Source organism: Annulohypoxylon truncatum (genome assembly GCF_022578515.1).
Source record: "Annulohypoxylon truncatum strain CBS 140777 unplaced genomic scaffold F4807scaffold_10, whole genome shotgun sequence".
NCBI classification, from domain to species: domain Eukaryota; kingdom Fungi; phylum Ascomycota; class Sordariomycetes; order Xylariales; family Hypoxylaceae; genus Annulohypoxylon; species Annulohypoxylon truncatum.
In genome coordinates, this window is record NW_025953796.1 from 6,657 (window position 1) to 22,243 (window position 15,587).

The 15,587-nt window shown below is 49.9% G+C and overlaps 7 protein-coding genes across 7 annotated transcripts; 6 read left to right on the top strand and 1 right to left on the bottom strand.

The window, feature by feature from the left end:
- Nucleotides 1–818: 818 nt before the first annotated feature.
- On the top strand, nt 819–2,263 carry F4807DRAFT_458692 (uncharacterized protein; the record flags this gene model as incomplete). The annotated part of the gene is made up of 4 exons (XM_048001248.1): nt 819–937; nt 1,648–1,770; nt 1,839–1,851; nt 1,997–2,263. 4 exons carry the CDS (start codon nt 819–821, stop codon nt 2,261–2,263), a joined length of 522 nt encoding a protein of 173 aa, XP_047855640.1.
- An 802-nt stretch (nt 2,264–3,065) lies between these two features.
- F4807DRAFT_458694 (uncharacterized protein) lies at nt 3,066–3,449 on the top strand (the record flags this gene model as incomplete). The annotated part of the gene is made up of 1 exon (XM_048001249.1): nt 3,066–3,449. One exon carries the CDS (start codon nt 3,066–3,068, stop codon nt 3,447–3,449), a length of 384 nt encoding a protein of 127 aa, XP_047855641.1.
- Nucleotides 3,450–4,231: 782 nt separating this feature from the next.
- Nucleotides 4,232–5,775, top strand: F4807DRAFT_466462 (uncharacterized protein; the record flags this gene model as incomplete). Its single annotated transcript, XM_048002388.1, has 6 exons — nt 4,232–4,427; nt 4,483–4,502; nt 4,555–4,591; nt 4,644–5,172; nt 5,225–5,326; nt 5,438–5,775. The coding sequence occupies 6 exons, from the start codon at nt 4,232–4,234 to the stop codon at nt 5,658–5,660; spliced, it is 1,107 nt and encodes a 368-aa protein (XP_047855642.1). The 3' UTR covers nt 5,661–5,775.
- Nucleotides 5,776–5,833: 58 nt separating this feature from the next.
- Nucleotides 5,834–8,282, bottom strand: F4807DRAFT_419121 (putative cytochrome p450). Its single transcript, XM_047997384.1, has 5 exons — nt 7,895–8,282; nt 7,832–7,837; nt 7,717–7,768; nt 6,914–7,657; nt 5,834–6,827 (listed from the first exon to the last, which is right to left on the bottom strand). Exons 1-5 carry the CDS (start codon nt 8,088–8,090, stop codon nt 6,206–6,208), a joined length of 1,620 nt encoding a protein of 539 aa, XP_047855643.1. The 5' UTR covers nt 8,091–8,282; the 3' UTR covers nt 5,834–6,205.
- A 234-nt stretch (nt 8,283–8,516) lies between these two features.
- F4807DRAFT_25650 (uncharacterized protein) lies at nt 8,517–10,458 on the top strand. Its single transcript, XM_047994439.1, has 5 exons — nt 8,517–8,866; nt 8,922–8,978; nt 9,035–9,482; nt 9,542–9,637; nt 9,708–10,458. Exons 1-5 carry the CDS (start codon nt 8,677–8,679, stop codon nt 10,078–10,080), a joined length of 1,164 nt encoding a protein of 387 aa, XP_047855644.1. The 5' UTR covers nt 8,517–8,676; the 3' UTR covers nt 10,081–10,458.
- An 810-nt stretch (nt 10,459–11,268) lies between these two features.
- On the top strand, nt 11,269–13,518 carry F4807DRAFT_419126 (putative oxidoreductase). Its single transcript, XM_047997385.1, has 3 exons — nt 11,269–11,666; nt 11,731–12,668; nt 12,719–13,518. Exons 1-3 carry the CDS (start codon nt 11,640–11,642, stop codon nt 13,209–13,211), a joined length of 1,458 nt encoding a protein of 485 aa, XP_047855645.1. The 5' UTR covers nt 11,269–11,639; the 3' UTR covers nt 13,212–13,518.
- Nucleotides 13,519–14,157: 639 nt separating this feature from the next.
- On the top strand, nt 14,158–15,364 carry F4807DRAFT_450894 (putative short-chain dehydrogenase; the record flags this gene model as incomplete). The annotated part of the gene is made up of 3 exons (XM_048000177.1): nt 14,158–14,615; nt 14,699–14,902; nt 14,968–15,364. 3 exons carry the CDS (start codon nt 14,158–14,160, stop codon nt 15,362–15,364), a joined length of 1,059 nt encoding a protein of 352 aa, XP_047855646.1.
- Between the last annotated feature and the right edge of the window lie 223 nt (nt 15,365–15,587).

A 15,587-nucleotide genomic window follows, 5' to 3' on the forward strand; every position in this document is an offset into this window, starting at 1 on the left:
TTCCGCCAGCACAAAAACCGCACCCTTCAGATAAGTCTGGGTGCATATCCCTTTGGCATACAACTACAATTTCCATTATAGGTCAATTGCAGGTGCGCAGTTCAATGAACGTACTCTTAGATACAGGCAAGGTCAAGCTAGTTGACTTTGGACTGGCTGCTCCGGTAAAGCAATATAATTCAATGCAGCGGCTTAAATTAACGGCGCCTGCTCGTCGCTGGCTTCGGCTTCCGGTTCTGCCATCTGTCTGTTGCCATCTGCTAGTATATAACCATGAACGTGCGGCTGTAAACAGTTATCTATGATGAGCTTATTTAGAGCTTTCCTTACTCTTCTACTCTTGCCCCTTAGGATCTCAGCCGGGCGAATTGCTTTCCATGGCACGACAAAGTCCCTCGAAACGTCAAAGCATCGTTTGACGAGGCCATGACACAGGGGCGTTATGACAAACTTGCGTGAAGAGACCTCTGACAGCACCAATGTCTTCCGCATCTCCCTAAGCTGCCGGATTGAGGTTCAATCTTGAACGGTGTACTTTCTCTGACTTGCTTGATGTCGGTGTCGGTTTTCTAGCAAACACTACCCACAAAAGTCGAATTACGCATTATCATCGATCGTGCCAGACTTATGATGCGCCGCTCCGGCAGCTTGGGGTATAGCGCCGCACCCTCAACCGCTGCGTTATAGTCTACGGCGAGCCCGACTACACAAATGCTTGAGAAAGCGGCCGTGGAGACTAATTTGGATATCGGACGGATGCATCCAAAGAATAGGTAGCGAAGCCTGCTCATTTCCTTGATAGTTACCTGAATTTGACCATGGTGGCCGACCGGCGGCGTCTCTGCACGTCAACACATGCGGGGGAGCGCGGCGGCCTCGGCGGTGTATCTGGGGAGCGACGGCGTGGCCTCCCGGGGCGAAAAGAACTCGGCGGCGGGTCCGGTCAGACATAACCTACTCGGAGCATCATCGGGCGTTCTCGTCTATCAGGGTAGTGGCTCGCCATGGGATTGCCATAGGGGTTACAGCGTTATGACTCCCCGCAGGGTTCCCTGATCTCCTAGCTGCATGAACGCCATGCTTTGTCGCCGCGGTTCTTTTGCCTCTCTCGGCGTGAGAGCCATGCATTCTATTACTTAGTACATAGTACGTAGCGCGATGGGATCGTAACAACAAGGCTCGCGGCTAGCGGCATACTTGATCGCCTCAACATCATGAAAAGACCAACCGGCTTCTTCCGTGGGATAACGTCTCCAAGGTGAAATAGTATGCTAGTATGGGCTGTTTAGCTAGAGGCGTTGCCCATTTTCTTCCTTCCCTATATGAGGGGGTCATCGACGCGGATCCTTCGCAACCAGGATATGTCCATCAACTCAGCGCTGCAGTTCTATACTTCCGAGGGCTCGGGCTATCCCGGCCACGTAGAAGTTGTCAATTTTACCCGTTATTAACAGACTGAATTACGGGTCTAATTAGTTAAGATGATGCTAAACGCTACGGAATGATCCTGGGACGATACGCCTCGTGAAAGGAAAAATCAAAGTCTCATACACGTCTCGGTATTAATATCGTGCCCAAGTTGCGCAACTTGACGAGTCCGTATTACTGCTGCTCCATTGTTCTTGATATTCAGCTGATAGAGCGAAGGACTTGGTCCGCCGTCATCGCGTGTGCGAGCGGCGTCAGTGGGTACGCCGGCAGCGGTTTCGGTAGCGGGTCCGTCGACTCCGGCACCGAGACGCTGCGCGGCCCGCAGAGTGAGCGCGCCCTGTCAGATGCTTCTATGAGCCTTCCTTGAGAGCGGGAGACAATACGCGGGGTTGATTCTGCGGTAACAGAGATGACGCCAGGGTTGGATGACGTTGAAGGAGCTGGAATTCATCGTTGGCTTGTCGAGTCCGACCATTATATATCTATGTTCAGTTGTTCTCTTCCGGATCAAGCAATATCATGGTAGCATGGTTTGAGTTCGTTAACAGCGTGGCATGTGAACTAGAAAATCAAGGTTGATGCATCGTTTGGCGGCATCAGCATCGACATCGGCATTGGCGTTCGCATTAATGCGCTCGACAGCGGAGCTAGCACGCTCTCGACGCTACCACCGCCGCCCCATCGGCTCCCGTTCGCGACGGCGGACACGACCCGCTGGCAGTACCCCACCGAAAAGTACTACGAGCACTACCAGCTCCGGGCCAACTTCGCCGTCGCCATGAGGGCCGGGGAGTTCTCGCTGATTTCCGTGGGATTTTGTATGATTACATGAGTTTATGTCAAAGACTTTGATCCGGGGTTGCGGAAACAACGGCGTCCTCCGTCACCCCGTCAAAACGATGTCAACGAGATCCGCAGATAGATCCCTTACGAACCCCTGCATCTACCGCCCCTTTGCGTGCACTCGGACCAAACCCATACCGGCGTGTAGCTTTAGACGAATCGAATCGAATGGTGCTGTACGGAGGGCCGGCGAATCAGGAGTCGTGTTGTTGGTCCCGATTTCTCTTCCCGGATATCCCTTCCCGGCGTATGTACGATCCGATTTTATGCGCTCGCCTGCAGCCAGCCTTGGTTATGGCAATCGTTAATCTTCTTGATCGCATCAGGATCCCCAACAATGAGCTTCAGGGCAAGGTCAGGGGTTGGGGCTCTTTTCAAGAGAAATTTATTATAAAACATAGCTTTGGAATCAACATCATTCGGCTCTCTAATATCCCCCGTCCATCGTACCGTAAGTACGAGTCCGACCCAAGTTTCCTCCGTTCCTGCTGCTGCTGGAGCTTCGATAGTGGCATATCGACGGAGCTTTTGCTAGTGAAGCGGTTCTTGATCGCGGCGACATTTGTGACGGTGTCGTTCCCAGTCCCCATTATCCGACCTCTGCGTAACAACCAACCAGAACGTGCCGGCAAACAGCTCCAAGTGCGCAAGGACAACAGCTTGCTCGGAAAGTTCGAGCTCACCGGTGTCCCACCCGCAGCATTATTGCTCACGAAGACGGCTGAAGGCATCCGGTTGTGACACCAATCGATGGAGAAACAAGTTAAAGCCAATTCCAGACCATGATCATCATGGTGTACCTGCAAGGCGGCGACCATCGGCCCTTCCTCGAGACCGGGTTTCCGGCAGCGAGGTTCACGGAGATGCACGAGTCAACACTAACTGAAACGGCGCGCCGGGCGTCACGATGCCGTTGGAGTGTAGAGGGATCCGGAGCCGACGATGGTTCCGTATACTTTATCCTTGTATTTAGTCGCGTTGGTAACGACGGCGGCATGCTCATGCCAAGGCGCCTCAAGTCGGGCGTCAGGCCCACGATCGCTCACAGCGGCAAACTCGTAACGCCACCGTTGAAGTCGAACAACAGCGCGAACAAGGGCGCCAGCAGCCAGCTCAAAGTTAATGGGAAGCCGTTCGTCTCAACATTCGAAGGCCCAACCTGGACCGACAACTGAACTTCGGCGAGCAAACACCGTTCTTGGCCATCACTGTTACAATATCCGTGGTCATGTGGACGCGGACGAAATGCGACTAGCAATATACACCTGCGCCTCGGGGTCTGGCTTTGCTTCGCATATTATAGGTACCTAGTGATATGTTGGGTCATGCCCGACTCCTCAAAGCTTCAGATAGCCCGTTACCGTGTTATACATTCTACTTGATACAGTGAAGAGGAAGTTGGCTTAACAGACAAGCTTTCTAGGGACGTCACGCACGATGCCCCGCTGTAGGGCGGCGGCTGGGCTTGCAGGTCCCAAGAGGAGCGCGCACCCGATGTTGGCGCAGATATAAATCACGATGCGCAACCAGCGATTGCAATGGGTGGTGATGAATCCTGTTCTCTACTTTCCCCTGTTGCCCTCTATTAATCCCTACTTCTCGCGTCCGTACCTATGCACCGGTCTTGTCGGTTCTTAGGACCGGCCAACCATATCAACATATACAAAGCATTGCTTCCGTCGTTGGCTCTTTTATGCATTAAAGCGTAATGGCGAAAGCAAGGGATGGCGTCAAAGAAAGCGCTGTGTTGGTACCGATTGGTGTTATTCCGAAATGTGTATGCTAGTAGGATTACCCTTAAGGTAAGGGGTTGGACGGCACGGCATTGAAATATCAGTTTACAGCCATAACATCTCAAGCAGAACTGATACCTTAACTTCTCTTTCTCCAAGCCCGAAGTTTTGACTCATGATATCTTCGATTATTTTGCTTGACCTGCTTGCGCATTTATACCGACATGAATTCGAGTTATATGGACAGCACTCCCGCTAGACCGCCGCCTCCAGGACAGGAGTCCAACTTTACTAATCCCGAATCAAGGTGCTACCAGTTGATAATTCCCATTGCCGTATTTACTGCTCTCATTATTGTGATTGTTTTTTTGCGCATATACGCCCGGCTAAGGATCACCCGTTCGTTCGGTGCAGATGACTGTATGTACTCTAACGCATCCTTTGGAACGAGTTCACAATTTAACTATTTCGCTAGGGCTATGTATTGCTGCGACGGTTAGTCGCTTCTTCCCTGGTGTTGTCAACTTGCTGATAATGAATGGCCTAGATTCTCACCCTGTCCTACTCTGCTCTCATACTTAAACGTGGGTAAACCTCATTCCCATAACTACGCGTCTTACTAAGACAACGATACAGTTCTCTGGAGGCCGGGGGGCGGTATATTAGGGATTCATCTCTGGGATGTGCCGCTTTCACATTATGTCGAATACGCCAAGGTAGGCAAGACTCCAGCCTCAGAGGAAACAGCGATACTTAATCGGATCTATCTCCAGGGCTCTTTGGCCGACTCGGTTCTGATACGTATCACCAACACCACAATCAAGGTGGCTTTTCTAGTTTTCTATCTTCGGTTGTTCGGCCATGTCAATTATGTCAGGTACATGATCTGGGCTGGCATGGCCGTGGTGATTACCTTCTGCGTCGCCTTTGTTATTATCGATATTGTGGCATGCGCCCCATGGCCGAGCGAACATGGGAACTGGCTCGCACCATCTTTAACAGACCGTTGCGACAATATTGCGGTAGACCTAGTCACTGCTGGCGCGTATTTTAGTGTCATCAGCGACTTTTACATCTTGTTTATTCCACTTCACCGAGTACCGAAGCTCGGCCTTTCCAGGAGAAGAAAGATAGGCGTGAGCCTTATCTTCCTCACAGGTTTGTTGTATGTCATCAGCCTATCCTAAATGAGCGGTCATTGACATGATTACCTATAGAGCTACGTGTGCTGGGTTAGTTAACCTAATCATCCGCCAAAATAAAAAGATCTTCGATCCGTCAGATTTCTCGTGGACGATCGTCCCCGTATACGCCACTAGGTGTGTATAGCTTCTATTACTCTTCTTCCGTTTTTTAATAGGGATTCATCCAAGGCACAATGAAACCTAATGTTAATTATTTCGTATCCATACTAACCCGCGCCGTGATAGTCTCACCGAGATCAACGTCGGGCTGATATGCCACTCATTGCCCGTCGTGTTCGTCCTCTTCATCGGCCGCTTCACGAACCTTAGTAAGTCCGTAAGGTCTTGGGTTAGAGAACGGCCTAGTCCGCGACAGAGCGCGGGCGACAGTTCTTCAAATCTGGCACCGAATGATAGCGCGGCACCGCGTCTTTCATCTGTTCCAAGTGATACTGAATTCAGGGCTTGATTCCTTATATTTATTACACCACACAAAAGTTGGATAGAGGGATAACTGCACACAACCCGTAATTACATGGTTATCGGTCTTGGTGGTTGTTGTTCCCAACTCTGTTCATCGTTTTTTGTTAATCATTGCTCTCATATCGTGAATACGGTTATACGATAAGGTTGCTGGATCGAGTCTGGTTGCATATGGTCATGGCTTTCACGACATATATCCAGCCATTTACGAACCACATCCAAGTCAACCTCTCTCAGGGGTCGGTATTTGGCGCTCCCACATCTGAAAGTCATGGCTTGGGACGGGTACATCGAGATTTAGATAGAGATCAGGAGCTTCGAGCAACAGTTCAAGGTTCCTACCAGCGTCCTCCGAACTATTGCCTCGACTAAGCTTTCTCAGTAAAGTACATGTGACGCATGCGATAGGCGCAAAATCGTCCATGGAAAGGTCCGCGTCAGGCCGATCCAACATCGGGTGATAGGCACAATGCGCAATCTTGTTAATGAAGGGTACCATCTACGTTCTAACCGCGGGTCGATACCAAGTATTCAACCCGAATTCTTTTTTCTCTTCGTGATAGAAACCATATAATCTTGTCCCTCCTTAACCGATATAATACCCAACACAGGTCGTCCTACATCCGCCTCCGGCATTGGTGGGTCTCCTACCATCTCGATGTCGAAACGGTGCAGCACTGTGGCCACGAAGGCGGTGACAAAGTACTTGGCTAGAAACCTGCCGCTACACTTTGTCTTGCCACCGCCGAAGGGTCTCCATGATGGGCTGTTTGGCAGCTTCCGGGCCGCCTCGGAGCCGAGCCACCGTTCGGGCCGCCAGTTGTCGATATCGTCGCCGAAGACTTCCTGGTCAAAATGTAGCAGGCGGTGCGGGACCATGACTCGGTTTCCGCTACGCATACGCTTACCGCCGATAGTGACGTCGCGAGTGACCAGTCGCACAGACGCTGCCCAGCCGGCAACGCGTAGCGTCTCGTGCCAGATGGCGTCGATCTGCGGGCACTTGGTCGCGTCCTGGATGTAGCTCACGTCCACCAGCTCGTCGTCGCGGAAAGCCGGCGCCATCTCCGAGCGGAAGGCGGCAAGGTAGGACGGGTTGCGCATAAGGTGCGTCAACATCCAGAAAGACGTCTTGCGCGCGTTGGTGTTGATCCTATCCAGCCACGCATACCTTGTCAATAAATAGACGAAACCGGTTGTATTCGAACGATAGGTGAATAATAGATGAGTGGTACTTACGCAAAGTAGAGGTGAAAAATCATCACTGCCAGATTCTCATCGTCCACTCCTAGACTTCTCATCTCGTCCTCCATGGCGTTGATGATCCAGGCGGCTTGATCTCTCCTCTGGTTCGGAGGAATCTGAAAGTACGCCTTCAACGACGCCATCATATGGTCGCGAGGCTTGGTCATGTCACGGCATAGGAATGACGGATACTGGTACAGCATCTTCCATATTACCTCGTCAAAGACGACGTAAGCCGTTGCGTAGTCCGGATCGACCTGGTGCAAGACATCCCCAAAGTAGATGTACTGTCCGAGCCTGACAAAGTAGTCAGATGTCCACTGATAAAGGGGCAGCTGGATGTGCTCCGGACTCCGCGACGGCGAATACGTACATTCTTTTCCGAGAACGTCAAGATTAAGCTTGCGGTTGATCCAATCTTGGGCCTTTCTTTGGAGCACGACCATGTTCTCGCCTGGATAGAGCTGGTGCTTGTGCATGCGCTGAGCGAGGACGCCCAAGGATAGGCCGTCGGGGTTTGGAAAACCGTCTTTTTCTGTTGGCAGGGGGGAATAGACGGTCCTGATGGTATCTTCGTCATTTCCGTTAATCCTCATAAGGGTTTGGACGAACTCCTCAAAAGAAAGCGAATCCATGTTCCTGTACACCTCGGCGGACTGCTTCGCGTTGGTGACGACGTAGAAGGTGTGGCCGAAAGCGGTCAGGGCGAAGGGCTCATTATCGTTGGAAAAATACCTTCTGATCATCGCGGTTAGCCAAAGGCGAACCATACAGGCATCATTCCACCAGTTACTTGCCTTGCTCGAGCGAGTAAACCGTTTGAATCTTGGAAAAAGGCTTGACCGTGGCCTATGTATTATGTATCAGGACCACCGCTAGGCCGGGCTCGGTCGGTTTAGCAGAAGTTCTTACCCAGGACTATAATATGATTCAATGAGCAATCGTGACCTTATATGGCGCGAACAAGAAACTCACTCGGTATCAAGTAAGGTAGTTCCTTTGGCTCGTCAGGGTGCAGCTTGGGATGGATGGCGAACCTCCAACACCACCACGAGACCCAGACGAGCACAACGAAACCCAACAAAGACGATATGGTAGTGTGTTCATCTAGGACAAAAATCATTTTTTGCGCGACTATCTCGATATAGTTGCTCAATTGGTGAGAAGACATCTTGACGTAATGAAATGGATCAGGAAAGCTGTGAGAGGCAACTAACGGCTGAAGACGTATAAACAACACAATATAGAGATATTGGAATGCACGAACACCAACGTCGCACTAATATATACCTAATGAAAGGGGAGATGGCAATAATATACCTACCTATTTGGAGGGAATATGGGAAAATACAACGAGGCTTACATATTGCCATGGTTTGAACCCCCAACGTCAGGGGCAGAATCCACCGTGAAGAGTCTTACTACATTAGGTATACAGCTTACGGCGTAACGGGTGTGATTTGACGGACGCATGTCTGTAGCCACAAGTGGCTTAATTGAATAATGGTCGTTATGAAATGTATGAAATTATCCAAAATATGGTACCTGTCACTTTATTTACCCCCTTCCTCAAGCTTATCTCCAAAAGTCCTACCTACCTAGGTATCAAGTAAGTAATATTAAGCTTTCCTGCTGCCAATATAAATTTTGGCTTTAATGCCTCTTCGAGGCAGCACTATTTTCCTTGTCTCACAAGGCGTCTTAACTAACAGTATTGTACGAGCACCGTCACTTTATGCTATCGGTTGAAATCTACTATGAGTTCTACGCAGATAGACCTTTGCGCCGTTCCGGCAGGACCGTCCCCGGACGGAGAATACAATTTCGAAAATCCGACAAACCTGACGCCGGTAATAACTTCTATCAGCACTATCCTGCTAGCAATCTCTGTGATTCTCGCTCTTCTTCGAATGCGCACAAATCGGGAAAAGCTGCACCCCGCCGACTGTATGCCAACCTTGCAAGCTGGTTTTCAGCTTAGTTGCTAACAACGTACACTCAGGGTGGACTTTGGTCGCTGTTGTTATTAATATCGTTTTCACCGGTGTCGTATTGGCTCGTACGGATCCAGTATCTGTCACTTTCTTGGTCCATTCTGACGTTTTGCCTTCATAGAGCATAAATTCAACCGCCATCAATGGGACATACCGGTATGTTGGTTCACGGGCACGTACTTCAGGATCGTGTACGTTCAAGCAATGCTCTTCGCGCCCGTTTTCTTCACGTCGAAAGCCGCCATCTTTTTGCTTTACCAGCAAATTTTCGGGGTTCAGAGACGTATCAGGATCGCCGTCAAGATTGGCTTGTTATGTAGCCTCGTCTTATATATTCCGAACATACCTCTCTCTGCGATTTTCGTGGCTCCTCCCCGGGGCCAGCCGTGGGTGTCGATGTTGACGTCCGACGCGCCAAAGAAGATGGTTATATGGGGTATTGTGCAGAGTTCTATTACTATCCTGCTTGATTTCTACATCTTCTTCCTCCCTCTCCCCGTCATTCTGAAACTCAACATGCCAATGGGACGGCGGCTGCAGCTTTTTGGTGTTTTTACAACAGCTCTCATGTGGGTGAAATTTCTGCGCGAGTATTCCACTCCTTGATGAAAAGCTCACACGTATTTAGGGGTATTGCTGCAAGTGCTCTGTCGCTTGCCTACCGCATCACGCTTTTACACACGACCGACGCGTTGTGGCCGCAAACTATAGTAACCCTTTGCGCGTGAGTTCCCTCTCGAGATGCTGCTGCACTTTCCTGATCGTAGGGCTAACGGCCTGATTATGGCTCTAAGAGTGGTCGAAGTCAACGTGGCTATCATCGTTAGTTGCATGCCAGCGTCGGCCCATCTATGGAAGTTGCATATTAGCCGATCCGTTCTTTTCCAATCGTTGCGGTCACAGCTCTTGAACCTTGCCGGTAGTAGCGGTAGCAGGCGTTCCCGTGATGAACCCAAGGACGACAGACCCAAAATAGCAACCATTGGCTCGGCTGAAGCGCCCCGGCGACGCGATTATTACGAATTAACGGATACTGCCATCTTAAAGTCGCAGGTCACAGTCGAAGATAACATTCCAGGGACTCGTAACTCCCCACCGAGCGGCATCGTCCGTTCCGTGGGATTTTCTCAGCACTTCGGGTCTGAGAGCAACGAGAATTTGACATAAGAGAGCACTTGGAGCAAAGATCCTCGCATTTTGTTCAGTTCTGGGCGGTAAGGCATTGGTTGCTTGAATTGTTTGAGGGATGTAATAGCCTGCAAATGGTATATACCAACACTACAGAGAGAGACCTTGCGCCAAGTTTGACAACATTTGAAGTTAGCAACTATGTTCACTCCTAATAACTATATTCATAGTATAATCAGATTCCCCCCATAGTGTGCATGATTAAGACAGCAACTCTTGAGATATTTTAGATTACCTATGCATCTAACGGGGTTTGCTTTACAGCAACAAGATGTCTACTTCGCAGTAACAAGAGAATAATGTTAGGCGCGAAATTATTCCTGTCCATCCTCATCAGTTACGCAGTTGGATGCCTGGGCACCTGGGTATGGATCAGCTTCGGCCACTTTACTTCCTTAGACATATCTTTCAGCTTACATGGTCCTTGGCAATTAATAGCCATACGTCCTTGCCGGAGTAACATCTGGGATGGCTGCATGAACGGATCTTTCCGTTATTGAAGGTTTAAGTATTAATAGCAACACCGTTGAACCCCCTTCGCAGATATGGGATATGTAATACGTCAGTTTTGCTGTAAATATGCAAAGTCTTTTGCGTACCTAGTCTAGTGAAGACCTAGGAGTTCCTGTGGCTTGAGGTTTTCACCGTGGAAGCTTCCCTCCGCCATTCCTAATCATAAACCTTCCTATAACGGCAGTGAAAAGCAATGGGGCTTTCTTGTATCAGATATAGAAGGATGAAATTTTACGCTCCTCGAGAAAGATCACAAGAAATAACAACAAGTTTATCTGAACGATAATTGGTTGCTACTGAATAAACGACGATTGTGTTGGTTCAAAGTATGATTGATGTAACCTAGGCTTATGGTGTTATTGTACCTACATATGTAAGAGCGGCAACATTGCGACGGCCCGTTGAATAACTATCCCCAAAATTCTTGGAAATCGTGCGGCTAGGTCCCTACTAGGTACGATAATGTCCAGCTTCGCGGAAATATCGCAAAGCGCGACGAGAGACCATCCAACAATGAAATAAAATGGCACTCGAAGTAACCTACGAAAGGAGCGGTGTGTTTAACAGCACTGATAGGGTCACATCCAGAAATACGAAGCTAATTGTGTGCGGGAGCCTTATGCGTGGTTGAGTTGACATGTGCGGATGAAGATTCGTTGGCCTGAGCCTCGTATGTATGCTTGCTACAAAATCTCATCAACTATGTATTGTGATATTGTGATACGGAGATTAATAAAATAGTACACCCTGTAAACTCGCGTATATAGTTGCTTTCCTTATTTTCAATAGAGCTATGTTGAAGGAATATTATCTGGATAACTGATCAATCGTATTTACTTGGATACTTCGAGGAGCTGAAAAGTGTAAGCAAGCTGTAAGCGAGCTGAATGATACCGTTTACGGTCGATGTTAACCGGTTTGAAAGATTACACAATATTTAAATGTTGCTACCTACTTCCTCCCCTCGCTCAACCTCTTGACTGGCACTTGCAACCAAAGCCCACCCATCAGATCGTAGCCAAGAAATGATTCCTAACACTAACATCGGTCTCGTATGTGTGAGAGTTCCTAATTTTACGTTTTAACCCCCTGAGGTAGTTTCTAACTAGCTTATAGTGCGAGACGTTGACTGCTCTTTTAGGCAGAGAGAAGGTGTCGCTTCCAGGAAGTGCATCTTACAATGCATCTCTGTCGTCATATTTCTCGTTGCAATCGATCGCCGTGCACCCCGTATGCATTGTCTCACCACAGACGGTTCGTGACGTTTCAGCCTTGATTGGGTCGCTGACCGCCACCGCCTCTAATGGCTCATGCGAAGTTGCCATTCGGTCCGGCGGCCACATGTGGTTTGTCGGTGCGTCCAATGCTCCGAGTGGGGTAACGGTAGACCTGCGGGGTCTGGACTCGATAGATCTAAGCGCGGACAACTCTACCATATCTGTTGGTGTGGGCGCGACGTGGGATGCTGTCTACGGCAAGCTGGACCCCCTTGGGCTCAGTGTTGCCGGGGGTCGGGTGGCCGGCGTCGGTGTGGGGGGCCTTACCATTGGGGGCGGAATCTCCTACTTCGGGCCTCGCTATGGTTGGACTTGCAACACGGCATCTGCTTTTGAGGTCGTCTTAGCGGACGGCTCCGTCGTCGAAGCCAACGAGGAGCAGAATTCCGATCTCTTTCATGGACTTCGCGGGGGGTCGAACAATTTTGGTATCGTCACCCGCATCGATCTAAATACGTTCAGTCAGGGACCAATTTGGTACAGCTCTACCTATAATCCGCTGTCGACCATTGACGACCAGATCAAAATCTTCGCCAAGAATGTTGTGGCGGAGAATTATGACGAGAACGCCTCCTTCATCACCGGATTTGGCTATTCGCAGTCTAAAGGATTGACGGTCATTAACAACGAGCTTGCCTACACGAAGCCCGCGGAGAGTCCGCCGTCGTTCTACCAGGAATTTCTGAGTCTGCCATCTATCTACAATTCGTCGTCCGTGACAAATGCGACGGCGCTATCGCAGAATGTGGCGCTGCTCCTGCCTCCGGGTGTGGCTCGGTAAGCAATCCTTTATGTTGCACAGCATGATGATAACTAACCCCGAGAAGGTACCTATTTGCGACGGTGACCTTCCGGCCCACGGAAGCGATGCTGCGCGCCGCATTTGACGCCTGGAACAGTAGCTTGACGGGGATTAAGGATATTAATGGGCTGACGTGGTCTCTTTCGCTAGAGCCCCTTCCGCCAGCCATCTACCAACGCGGCTCCAAGGACAATGCGATGGGACTTGCCGATCGTACCGACACGCTCGTCGTGTGTTTGCTATCGCAGGCGTGGGCTGACGAGGCGGATGATGAGCGCGTCTACGCCGCGAGTGCCGCACTTGTGGTCGCGCTCCAAGAGGTTGCTCGTTCCCTAAATGCCTACGACCCGTTCATCTACCTCAATTATGCCGCCCCGTGGCAAGACCCGATTGCGAGTTACGGAGAAGAAAGCGTGCAGAAGTTGCGCGAGCTGCGAGCCAGGGTGGATCCTACGGGCGTCTTTACGCGTCTCGTTCCCGGCGGGTTTAAGATCCCATCGGATGACGTGCGCAAGTAGGATTCACAGTATGTAGTCATACCTGGTTATAGATCTCTCGAAATCTCGATTCATGTTGGTGACCAATAGCCGTTTCATCATAGTCCTGGATATGTGGAAAGGGGGCGGGGGCGGGGCATTTCGGAAAGCCGCAGAGCCGGTAAGGCTGTAGGTGGATACGGTTTAACCCTGTAATCCATGCAGGCCATGCATGCCATGTTAGTGGTGACATATGTATCCATGTATGTATGTGACATCTAACATCGAAGGATTCAATTAATAAACTAGGTATGCAACGTCGAAGAATTAGCCTCATATAATTTGTCACCTAGCAACTGTTGGCGGCCATCATCCTTCAGGCTTTGTAAAAGTGCATATTTATCTTACCAACACGTCACATCCCCTTGAACCTATCAGTTTCTGTAACTGCCCAGCTATATACCTACCTAGGTATGTCTCACGACGCCACTTCAAGGGCCTAGAACTTGGAAGTACCTAGGTAGGGATTCAATATGCCGGATTGAGTCGAAAACCCCGCCAAATCATGTCAAAACATGAAAATATTCAAGATATACATGGGCATATACTACATATCCGCCCATACTGACTATACGTATCCGAAGACGAATTCATTGAACAAGGCTCGAAGACTATCGTATACAAGAATATGCATGTTCTACAGGTGTGTGCCGGTAAGCTCCATTCCAGCCTCTTCAATACATTAGGAGGTATGTACCTGAACCGTAGAAGCTAACCGTGGTTCTCCTTTCAACGCCTGAGCTAACAGCGATGCATGTTGGTTCTTGTACTCCGAGGTACAGCATAAGTACCTCCTTTGTCGCACAATATGACAAGATAATGGAGTTAGTAATGGAGGGCGCTTATGCTCTAGCAGCTCCATTCCTGGCTTCTCAAGCTTCTCGCCTACCTTTTCTTTAATCTGCGAGCATTTCAACCAAGGTCCACGATGACAGCTCCCAAAGGCACAATCCTCGTAACGGGTGCAAATGGCGGCCTCGGCACTGCAATTGTCAAGAATATTATTGCGAGGCCTGATCTAGCAGCCTATCATGGAGTCTACACGGTGCGAGACGTAGCCGCGGCGAGTTCGCTCCAATCAGCTCTACGAACTGCGAAATCCCACCCGCACGACGTATTGCCGCTCGACCTTTCAAAACAGTCGAGCGTGCGCGAGACTGCGGCGGTTATCAATGCCAAGGTCTCGAACGGGGAGATCCCCCAGATCCGGGCCCTGATTCTCAACGCGGGTTATCGAGAGTGGCCGGGCCGGACCCGGATCGAAGATGGATTGGATATCACCTTTTCGAGTAATTACTTGGGGCATTGGCTGTTGACTTTATTGTTGCTGCAGAGCATGGACCGGGAATCGGGAAGGGTGGTTATTGTTGGAGGATGGGTTCACGAGTAAGTAGAACCGGCATCCTAGGCTACGGTGTCTTCGCAGGATAGGAGATTAATCTTCTCTTCTAATCTTCTTGTTGAGATAGCCCTCTCGATGAGGCCAATAAAGCCAACGGCGCCTTTGAAGACGAACAGTGGAAAAAGATCTTCGCCGACGCCAGCAGCGAAACCGTCGAATCGGTCGCCAAAGCTGCGTGGAGTCCTAGCCCGGACGACCCTTCCAAAGATCGGAAAGGGCTCAGCGGAATTCGGCGTTACGGGGCTGCTAAGCTGTGTAGTGTCATGATGATGTATGTTCTCCGTCGGCCTTCGACGAGGGATCAATTTAGGCGGTGTTAGCTAACCAGACCATTAGTTTCGAGCTTCAGCGCCGACTCGACTCGGACCCGGAACTGAGCGGCATCTCGGTCCTTGGTGTCGATCCGGGCATTATGGCGACCAATATCACAACTATGACTCTCGGCTGGCTCGTTCGGATCATATTTTCCGTCGTGGCGCAAATCGCGAATTGGGCCAAGCCCAACGGCATCATGCGCCAACCTCACAAGTCGGCTGGTGATGTCCTCGCGGCAGCCCTAGAGACCGATCCGCCTTTTGGCAAGCGGCCGAAAGGGATGTACTTTAACGGATCCGATCTCAAAGAACCGAGCGCCGAGGCGAAAGACGCGGCGAAGAGGGCAACTGTGTGGAAAACCAGCATCAAATACACCGAGCTGAAAGAGGGAGAAACTTGTCTGACTGACTGGTCATGATTGGAGAGACATGAGCAAGACAACCTACGAACACTCATTTCGGAAAACTATCAAATGGCTTGCCTAGCTTACATTATGTGCTTATATTGGATGATATTTTCATAGGTACCTATGTATTATGTTAAAAGTAGGTACTTCCAATTAGGATGTATGTCGTGGAATGTTTATGGCTGCTCGGGTGGCTAGCCTGCTATTAGTTAAATTCGTACTCGAAAGCTTTCAT

Bases quoted from the DNA above. Each gene is read 5' to 3' on its own strand.
- F4807DRAFT_419121 (XM_047997384.1), bottom strand. From the start codon at position 8,090: ATGTCTTCTCACCAATTGAGCAACTATATCGAGATAGTCGCGCAAAAA. The intron at 7,658-7,716 runs GCAAGTAACTGG...CGCGATGATCAG, and splicing joins GGTTTACTCGCTCGAGCAAG to AAGGTATTTTTCCAACGATA. The intron at 6,828-6,913 runs GTAAGTACCACT...GTGGCTGGATAG, and splicing joins ATTTTTCACCTCTACTTTGC to GATCAACACCAACGCGCGCA.
- F4807DRAFT_25650 (XM_047994439.1), top strand. From the start codon at position 8,677: ATGAGTTCTACGCAGATAGACCTTTGCGCCGTTCCGGCAGGACCGTCC. The intron at 8,867-8,921 runs GTATGCCAACCT...ACGTACACTCAG, and splicing joins AAAGCTGCACCCCGCCGACT to GGTGGACTTTGGTCGCTGTT. The intron at 9,638-9,707 runs GTGAGTTCCCTC...TATGGCTCTAAG, and splicing joins ACTATAGTAACCCTTTGCGC to AGTGGTCGAAGTCAACGTGG.
- F4807DRAFT_419126 (XM_047997385.1), top strand. From the start codon at position 11,640: ATGATTCCTAACACTAACATCGGTCTC. The intron at 11,667-11,730 runs GTATGTGTGAGA...ACTAGCTTATAG, and splicing joins CTAACACTAACATCGGTCTC to TGCGAGACGTTGACTGCTCT. The intron at 12,669-12,718 runs GTAAGCAATCCT...AACCCCGAGAAG, and splicing joins CTGCCTCCGGGTGTGGCTCG to GTACCTATTTGCGACGGTGA.